The sequence below is a fragment of the Camelus bactrianus genome, chromosome X (assembly GCF_048773025.1).
Source record: "Camelus bactrianus isolate YW-2024 breed Bactrian camel chromosome X, ASM4877302v1, whole genome shotgun sequence".
Lineage (NCBI taxonomy): Eukaryota > Metazoa > Chordata > Mammalia > Artiodactyla > Camelidae > Camelus > Camelus bactrianus.
The window spans coordinates 86,860,367-86,869,675 of record NC_133575.1 but is presented as its reverse complement, the minus strand read 5'-3'; the positions used below and the strand labels follow the sequence as shown (position 1 = coordinate 86,869,675).

The 9,309-nt window shown below is 46.4% G+C and overlaps 1 protein-coding gene across 1 annotated transcript; it reads right to left on the bottom strand.

The window, feature by feature from the left end:
* Positions 1 to 1,012: 1,012 nt before the first annotated feature.
* ESX1 (ESX homeobox 1) lies at positions 1,013 to 6,508 on the bottom strand. Its single transcript, XM_010963817.2, has 4 exons — positions 6,311 to 6,508; positions 5,795 to 6,134; positions 4,705 to 4,750; positions 1,013 to 1,671 (listed from the first exon to the last, which is right to left on the bottom strand). Exons 1-4 carry the CDS (start codon positions 6,390 to 6,392, stop codon positions 1,180 to 1,182), a joined length of 960 nt encoding a protein of 319 aa, XP_010962119.1. The 5' UTR covers positions 6,393 to 6,508; the 3' UTR covers positions 1,013 to 1,179.
* Between the last annotated feature and the right edge of the window lie 2,801 nt (positions 6,509 to 9,309).

The following is a 9,309-nucleotide window of genomic DNA, read 5'->3' as shown; positions in this document are numbered from 1 at the left end:
TACCTTCTCCCTGCTTCATTTGAACAGGAAAATGACTATTATGAAAGTTGCCCTGTGTTCATGAATGTGAAACTTTAGGAAGAAAGAGCACATCCAGAATGATTACTGTAAAATGCTGAAGTTCCTGAACTTCTCCCGAGATTGTTTTTAAAACCTGTCAGCTCAAACTGCCATCTGTAAAGATCATCTAAAGGGGAGGGTGTAGCTCAATTGGTAGAGTGCTTGCTTAGCATGCATGAGGTCTGGGGTTCAATCCCCAATACCTCCATTAAAAAGTAAATAAACCTAATCACTTCCCCTGCAAAAACAAAACAAACATATAAAGACCATCTATCTCAGGTAAATGTATTTGTCTATAGCCAATTTCTAATGATTTTCTATAAATCAGAATAATTTCCTGTATTAGAATAATTAAGTTCTGATCTATGCCTTAGGGATATTTGAAATGCATTTTAAGAGAAGTACCCTTGAAGGTATGATTGTCTCTGAGCTAGAGAAGCTACAATAATAGGCTCTGTCAGCCTGAGGGTGGGGGTGAGAAAATAGAAAAGAGCCCTTTTCTGATCTTAATGGAGCCCCCTCCTGTGTCTTTGAACCAGAATGGTTCCCAGTCCTCTCACCTCCACGAAAATGGAGATGTTTGGCTGCCACCTTCCCTTACAGCCCGGAGGGCAGCCTCTCAGGAAGTTTCCCTGAGCCCAGGGCTGCTGAGCTCCTTGACTGGAACCACTGCCCTCTCACGAGAGACCCATCCCTTCCCATCTTGCTTGCACATGTATGTGCTCCCAACAGGGTGGGGTGGGGATGAGGATGGGGGGAGGAGAGTGTGTGGTCAGTGTAAAGCCGCCACAGGCACTGGTGAGCCCTGTGATGTGCATGGTCTGTTACAGTGACTCGGGGCTGTGACATTATGAAAGGAAGCTTTGACATGGTTTGAATTGCATTGCCTTTGCAATCCCCATACATACCCTTCTTATCCCATTTGATGCCATGAACCAATATACTGCTAGTTTGCATCTTTTATTGAAAATACAACAGGCTCTCCAAAAACAACAGGCACCAATCTTGTTCACTTACTCAATTCATTTAACAGGTATCTGATGAACTACTTCTGATGTGCTGTGCACAATTCCTATCTGGCAGAAAAACACTTCAGAAAAACTGTCATGAGGCTCATATTCAGAAAATGGGGCCGGCGAAATGACCATTGATGACAGGGGCCCATGCCACACCTATAGGGGCCAGAGCAAAGGGAGGCACAGGTGGCGGGGGTGGCCCAGGGAACAGGCGTGGCCCAGGGAACAGGCGTGGCCCAGGGAACAGGCGTGGCCCAGGGAACACGGGTGGCCCAGGGAACATGGGTGGCCCAGGGAACACGGGTGGCCCAGGGAACACTGGTGGTGGCCCAGGGAACACGGGTGGTGGCCCAGGGAACATGGGTGGTGGCGGTGGCCCAGGGGGCAGGGGTCGTGGCCGGGGTAGCCGAGGTGGCATGCCTGGCGGTGGCAACAGAGGAACACATCTCCATGCAGGCTCCAGAACAGGGATTGCATGATAGGGCCCATCAAGGATTATCCCCACAGGGGGACCCACGGCAACTGGGGCCAGGTTTCTGAACATCATCGCCCTCTGCTGTCTTCTCCACTTGGCTCGTCTATTTTGAAACCAAACCTTCAATCAGAGGGGGAAAAGGAGTTGGTTTAGTATATTGAACAGTTAATAACATAATGAAAAACATATGACCTGCAACTCTGCCATTGAGATTTTCAACAGCAGCAAGAGAAGCTATTTTCTTATTGGTAAAATAACTTAGGACAGTAAAGAGCCCACCTCTTCCCTCGTCCTTAGTGAACCAAGCCTAGCCCAGACTTCAGCCCATTGATTTATCTCTCTCTCATTTTTAATATTCTGCAATGGTTTTTCCCCCAAATCTGGGATGCAGGTTGAACTGATGAATTGCACCATGTCTCTGGTGTTAATGTTCATGCCAGGGAACAGGGTAAAGAAACGCTGGACCATCAGCTGTCTAGCTGCCTCCACCCCCTTTTCATCAGGGACAATGTCACCCTGGTTTTGGGGGATGCTGAGCATGGGATAAAGGTGGGCCCAGTTAAAATCATACTGAGGGGAACCACCCTCTATTCGAAAAGCCCATCTTCAGTCTGAAATAACTAATTCATGGGCATGTTGAATGTTTAAGGAGTCTTTCTCTGAAACCTCATTAAAACTAAACAGGTGGTATGTCAAGGGGGAGGTCCCAGAGACTTTGTGGCTTATATCGCTGGGACATGAGAGTTACTGAAGCCCTGTGCACTGCCTTGATACTTTAGCCATTAGCCTTAAGGATTGTTTAGCCAAAATGAATCCAAATTCACTAAACTCAAAATCCTTTGCCCCAGATAAGATATTGGGCACCGTATTATCACCGCTGTCAGTTTTGCATGCTCCAATCTGCCCTTCTCTCCAAACCTTCGCGGGCTCAGGATGAGGTCAGCTCATTCAGCTCTAGCTGCACTTTCAGGATTCTGGACGGGTGCCACCGCTACCCAGAGTAGTAGGACACCCAGGCCTTGCCAGCTCCACTCCTTATCCAGGAGACCCCAATCCCATCACTCATTCCTAAGGCAGGAAGGTCCAATTATGTTCAATCACGTGGGGTAGGGGTCACAAAAGAGGCTCCTCCCTAAATGCTTGCCAACTATTAACAAACAAACAAACAAGTTGTGAATTAGACTTTCATGTCCTCTTAGTATACTAGTTGATGGGGTCTGCATTGTATTTAATCCCTTTGAAAGTTCCTAAACTGCAAGTTTTAAACGAGACAAAGGGCCCTTTCTCTCTGCCTGCTGAAGCCTCTCTCCCATCTTAGGATTTGGTGTCTTTCTACTGCACAAATATGAAGTCTGAAGAAGGCCAGTGTAACAGAGCTCAGTTTAGAGGGATTCAAATGTGCCTGTGGTCAAATCGCCCTAAACATAACCAAAGCCCACATATGGTAAATTTCGGGATGGGCCAATATCAGGTCCATATTCCCAATGCTGGTATCATCAAACAGATCCACTATATTTGCAAAAGATGGGTGGAGGAAGTATCTCTTAAGTTTCTTGGGGAAATTCATGCTGTAGTGTTTGGAAATTTATGAGAACATTGTCTTTTTCCTTATTTATGTTTTCTGGCTCATTTTCCCTTCAGAAATCCATTGAGAGAACTATGTAAACCCAGGGATGGGGAAGAGCAATTCAGCAAACCTTGTTTTTCTTTTCCTCTGGGTTTACCTTGTCTGTGTGAGAAAGTGGAGGACTCCTTTTGAGACCATGCTTGACTGTTGGTCCAGCCTGTGGCATTAGGATGCCAGCATCCAGTGGCCTGCTTTCCTATCACACACCACCCGCAGATGGGCAATACATTTCCATCACTGTCCTCATGCATGTGCTCTGGGGTAAAACCACTAAGCCATCTCAGGTATATACATATCTATCTTTTTTGAGGGGGGAAATACTTCTTTGATGTAACTATTGTGTTCTGTGACCTCAGTTAGTCACTTTTGATCTCGTGACCTACAAATTTGTAATCACTGCCTGAGTAACTGAAAATATATTATAAATTAACACAGGTGAGAATCTGGCCTGATGTGAGAGCACCCTCACAACTAATCAAATTCCAGAAAAACCTACCTTTTCAAAATAATACCACCAAAAAGGACCCCCAAAATTCTTAGATGCTAAAAATTCTTCAAGAGAATACATTCACAGATGCATCTAGTAGTTTCATAAAGTCAAATATGTATGGCCTCTGTGTATTTAAGTGTATACAATTCTTCTCTAACTTTTCACCCCTCCTTAGACTAGTGGAAACTATTCAAAATTGTTCTTTCTCTTTTTTGGATTCATTTTATAAAAAATAATTTTTCAAAGCTTGCAAACCTTTCCCCATTACCACCATAATTGCAATATTTTTAGCAATGTTTTCAGGCTGACATCAAAATCTTCCAAAAAGATTAAAATTTAAGGCGTTAAAAAAAATTTAAGGCTGCCGCTCTGCTTTACAAAATACTGAAAAAGAGCGGCAGGAGTATTAGGCACTGGGTGGGACTTGGACTTTTAAGCCACTCCCCCCGCCATCAGTTTCAGTTTAACTAAACATACATTAGTTACTCATGTACTATGTTCTGTGTTTGAATTACTCCCTCACCCCAATGTCTAAATATTTATAAGTTCACTCATTTAGCCAAGAGCTTATGCTTGGTTTTAAGTATTTTAAATAATTTAGTATGGTTGAACTTTCTTATAACCTAGCTCTTCAGAGCATTAATTTGAATACTTCCCAGGTGAGACTGAGCCCCAATATAGGAATATTCCTTTAGGGAGGACTAACATCCTTCCTAAAAGATGCCAGTGTTAGAAGGAGATGAAATATATTTATTGGAAAGAAGTGTGTGTGTGTGTGTAGAAAGGAGGAGAGAGATGTGTATTCTATTTATTTCCCTTTAGGAAATCATATTCCCTCTAGTAATGGGAAATTCCCATAAGCTAGAGCTTACTTGTCCCATTTTCCACCCTAAAAGCACCCAATGTTCAAAACTCACTTGCTAAAATAAACATGGAAAAGACAACAAAACACACCAACTTGAGAATTTCCAGGACAAAACCTAAAGTATGTTTTAGAATGGTTGCCCTACCAATCCCTCTTTTAAGATTTACTCACCTGCACTCTGGCTTCAGTCAAATTCAGACGTCTTGCAAGCTCCTCTCTGAGGGGGTAAAATTGCAAAGGTTCAGCATGTGGAATTACGGATAAGACGTATCATTTACATTTCTACCCCTCCTCCCGGTGCAGTTTTCTGAAATACAGCTTGAGGTTTGCTTTAGGGAGGGTTTTCCCATGGACCCCTTATCTGTTAAGTAAAATATAAAAAGGGAATGTATATGAAAATTCCTGGTAGTGTGTCTGTTAGTTGAGTATGACATTTTTTTTTTTTTTCTGTTTGGGAAGCAACAGAGAATTAACCTGAAACTCTTCTTGGGAGATTCCTCCGTGAAAATAAATAAAACGCCAAAATACTAAAAAATTGGTGTTTTGAACCAGAGTATTTCTATTCATTGTAAAAGCGAGAGGTGAACTCTCAAACCACGTCGTCCAAGCGCTCAAGGGAAAATCTCTTTGCTCTTTGGCCGGCGAAGGCTGAATACAGCGAAATTAGAAAGGGCGCGCCTAAACCTCACACGGATTTGTCCTGGTCCTTCATTCCTATTGGGCCGGAATAGTCCTGCCCGTTCGTATACGAAGGGGATCTGGACGACAGGTTCTCCGGGGAAAGCAAGCGACGGGAATGAGTCACGGTCGTTTTAAGGGTCAGAACTGCCGCCTGGAAACAGCGTTTCACGTGGCAGGGTCGAGACTAGGGTAGGGCAAAAGAGGTGCTCCCCTCGTGCGCAAAATTTAAAGGGGGAGAAAAAGCTGAGTAATCACGATACATATTTTAATGCAATATTCAAAATATAAAAACGAACGCAAAAATCCTACGATGAACAAATTGCCAAACTTCTAAATGAAAGCAGGATTAATCGGCCTTGCCTTACTCGCTTCACTCTAGTCCCGCTTCTGTCTTGCACCCCACAAGCTCTATAGGCATTGCCCCAACCCTAGAGAGCTAGGGCGGATCCGGCGCCCTTGAGTCTTCTAAGTGGCTTTTGGCCCAGGAGAAGAGAGGGAGAGTCCCGGGAAAGAGACTAAGGCGCCCCGGGATGAGCGTGGGTCCCGGGAGAACTGGGCGCCTCCGGAGCCAGGTACTCACCGCGCGAACACGTCGGGGTATTGAACGCGACGGAAAAGGTTCTCCATCTCCCGCAGCTGCAGCTGGGTGAAGGCAGTGCGGTTGCGGCGCTGCTTTCTCCCCGCGACCTGTGGCTCCTCAGCGGCCGGGGGGGCCACCTCCACCTGCTGCTCCGGGGGCTCAAGGTCATCGTCGCTGCCGCCGCCCTCACGGTTTTCGTCGTCCAAGGGTCTGGGCTCTGCCGAGCCAATGTAGTTTGCTGCTGCTGCTGCTACTGCTGCTACTTCGGGCTCAGGTTCGGCCCCTGTACCCTCCGCCCCTTCTCCGTTTACAACCTCCGAGAGCACGGGAGGCGTCACATCTGGGAAAAGAGAAGAGCAAAAAGAGAGATACCAGGGCAATGCGTGCACTGGAGGGGGCAAAGGGCTGAGATGCAAGAGAAGCGACTGCCGTGCAGCGTCCCGTCCACTCGCCCCTCCCAGGGAAAGTTCCTTCTCTGGAATTTGCCAAAGCACCTGTCCCCGTCTAGGCACCCACCATTCAGTTCTTCCATGCCCTCGCCGACTCCCAGGCTGTAACAGCCTGTGCCAGAGTGGCTGCAGCCAGGAGAACGATTCATGTTCTAATTGCTGTCGATGAAACCTCGCGCTTCTGCAAACTGCGCTGGGGTCGTGCGGATCCCTGGAGCTGGGCTTGAGCTGGGACCAGTGTCCTGGTGGGGAGCACTTCTGGCGCCGGGACCTCTTCTGGCGCCGACTCTCAGGCTTGCGCGCCTTATATAGGGGTATGTTGCCTTCCGCGGGTTCAAAGTGTACTCATTCGCGCCGGTTAGACGCCCACTGCTAGCATTCACCTTGCCTCTAATTGGTGTCGGTGGGACCTGACGGTGGCGCGCTTGCGGCCGGGGCGTGTAAGTAAAATAGGGCGAGTAAGTAAAATAGGGCGAGTGAGCGTGAGAATAGAGCTGGTCGTGGGCGCGCTTTTTCGGGGAACGGTGATTCCAACTTGTAGTTAGTTTAACTGACTGTTTCCAACTCAGACGAAGTGTCTGATTGGAGGAAGGGGCTGTGCTGGATTGTGAAAGCCGTTGGGGGGGGGCACGATTTTACACGAGCTCTTGGAGCTCGCGCAGAAATGTTTGGCTAATGTTCCTCCGCCCAGCCCTCGATGTTCCGCAGCCCGCGAATGTCACGGTACTCCTTGCTTCCCCAGAGGAAAAGGCGGAGAGATAGGGCTGGGGAAAGCGTGGAGCCCTCAGCAAACCAAGCACACTAGAGCGAAGTTAAGTTTCTCCTGCACTGGGCTCTAAGCAAGGCTCTCCCTTCCTAGAAGTTGGTGGGATGGATAGGACTATCTGATTCTGTTCCGTTCGTGTGCAAAATCCGCGAATTCTGCTGGTGGCTAAGACAAAATGATTGACTTGGAGGCTGTTAGCACGAGATTTTAGAAATCAGATCCCACCGTGCATTCCGGGAGCTGGAGTTTGCGGTTGGGTTTGCGGAGCAGTCCGGGTGCTCAGATGCACGCTGCAAGAAACCCTACGTGCTTCTTGAGAAAGCTCCAAGGACTTAAGATTTTTAATAATGAACCCACGTCAGTGCAAGTGCAGAAACCTGCCAAGTGCTTAGTGCATCCAAGAATGCCTGTGCTGCACGGGCCCCTTCCTGCAGCGCCTGGAGCATGCAACATTTGCTATTGCTGGGCTTCTCACTGCACGCCGCTCTGCAGGCGCCCAAGGCACGCCTTATTCCCGGGCCAGCACTATAGACCTGGGAAGAGTCCCTTGCCTTCTCCACTACCCCCTCCTCTTCTCTGCCTCCATTTTAAAAAAAAATAGAATTATGTTACTGAGCTGTTTCCCCTCCCCCATCCCACCGATGTATCAAATTAAAAAAGGGCCGGGCCACGAATGAAGACTGTGGTTCTTCCTCCAAGAAGTGTTCGCTGGTGTTCCAGGACGTTTTAACGTCCCTCGTATTATAACAATCACTTTTAAAAACCAGTCCCCTGCTTGGGACTGTGCATAGTTTATCCTACTTTTACTTTGAGAACTACCATTATTATTTCCCCATTTTTTACCCAGAAAACTGAGCCCCAGGGAAGCCAAGCCGCTTGATCATAGTCGTAAGAGCGAGTCTGATGTAATTCTGGGCGCTTTTCACCATATTCTTGACGTCTTCTTTCAAAGGAGTAAATGATGCTGAAGTTCCACGCAGGAATGGAGGAAGATTAAGGTATTTGGGGAAGCAAGCCACTGGGTAGTCTTTAAAAATCCTGAGTGTCAGGGGTTCAGCGGTCTCCTCCTCCTCTTGCTCTGGGTCAAGCCTCTCCCCCCTTGCTCCGGAGCCTTGCTGGATCTCCCTAAGCCAGAGGTTTGTGATCCAGTAGTGCTGGGTTTCCCAAACGTGGTCTCTTGGCTTTTGCTCAACACTGAGGGCACACTAAAAGGAGCTGGATGCTATATGCATTGGCTGCTGAGCTGGTTCCTTGTAGACACAGTCAAGAGGGAGAGGTCACGAGTCCCATAGGTCAGAATCACATTCGGGCTTTTCTGAGCCCTACGCATTTTTGCCTTCTTAGGCCCTTGGCTCCATAAAAATTTTTTTAAATTATATTTTACAACTGTGTTGATATAAAGATGAATATAATTTGGGTTGTTTCATATTAATTTTTTCTCTTTTAACTGCAAAAGAAATTCCAATGTTTTCGGGCACTGTGACCACCACTGTGGTCATATGTTCCCAGGGGGTGATGGGTAGCTAATAAATGGCTGATTGACCAATTCGCTTTCAAACAGATGTCAAGGGATGTTCCATGGGTAACAGCTTCGATATGTTCTGTCACAGCTTAGATTTCCATGGTTTTTACTCCAGTGTTTTCTGCACCTCAGTCATTCACGTACCTGTGAAAGTTTTGCCATACCTGGGTACCAGCTATGGTAGTATTTACTTAACGTGTTTACTTACATTGATTCACTTTTTGAAAACCTTAAATACCTAACTGAATCTCATCCTCGGCAAAAATAGCTATGAATTCAAGTGCTTGATATGTGAGATTTATGTGAGGTTCAGCATGGCAATAGTTGAGAGCAGGGACACTAAAGCCAGACTGCTGGTGTCTGAATCCTAGCTTTGCCTGCCACTTGCTGGCTGGCTAACCTGGTGAGTTACTCATTCTCCTTGTGCCTTAGTTTTCTTATCTGTAAAGTGGAAATAACTAATAGTACCAACTTCATGGGGTTGTTATGAGGATTAATTGAAATGATCACGGTATAGGAATACCTCGGAGATATTGTGGGTTCAGTTTCAGTCCACTGCAATAAAGCAAATCATGAAATAAAGCAAGTCACATGAAGTTTTTGTTTTCTTGATGCATATAAAAGTTATGCTTACACTATGCTGTAGTCTATTGAGTGTGCAATAGCAGCATGTCTAAAAAAACAACAGAGGTACCGTCATTTAAAAATGCTTGATGGCTAAAAAATGCTAACCATCATCTGACAATGCAGGGTTGCTGCACACCTTCAATTTGTAAAA

Coding starts and splice junctions, on each gene's coding strand:
- ESX1 (XM_010963817.2), bottom strand. CDS start 6,392: ATGAATCGTTCTCCTGGCTGCAGCCACTCTGGCACAGGCTGTTACAGC. Junction 6,135..6,310: donor GGGCATGGAAGAACTGAATG/GTGGGTGCCTAG, acceptor CTCTTTTCCCAG/ATGTGACGCCTCCCGTGCTC. Junction 4,751..5,794: donor TACCCCGACGTGTTCGCGCG/GTGAGTACCTGG, acceptor TTACCCCCTCAG/AGAGGAGCTTGCAAGACGTC.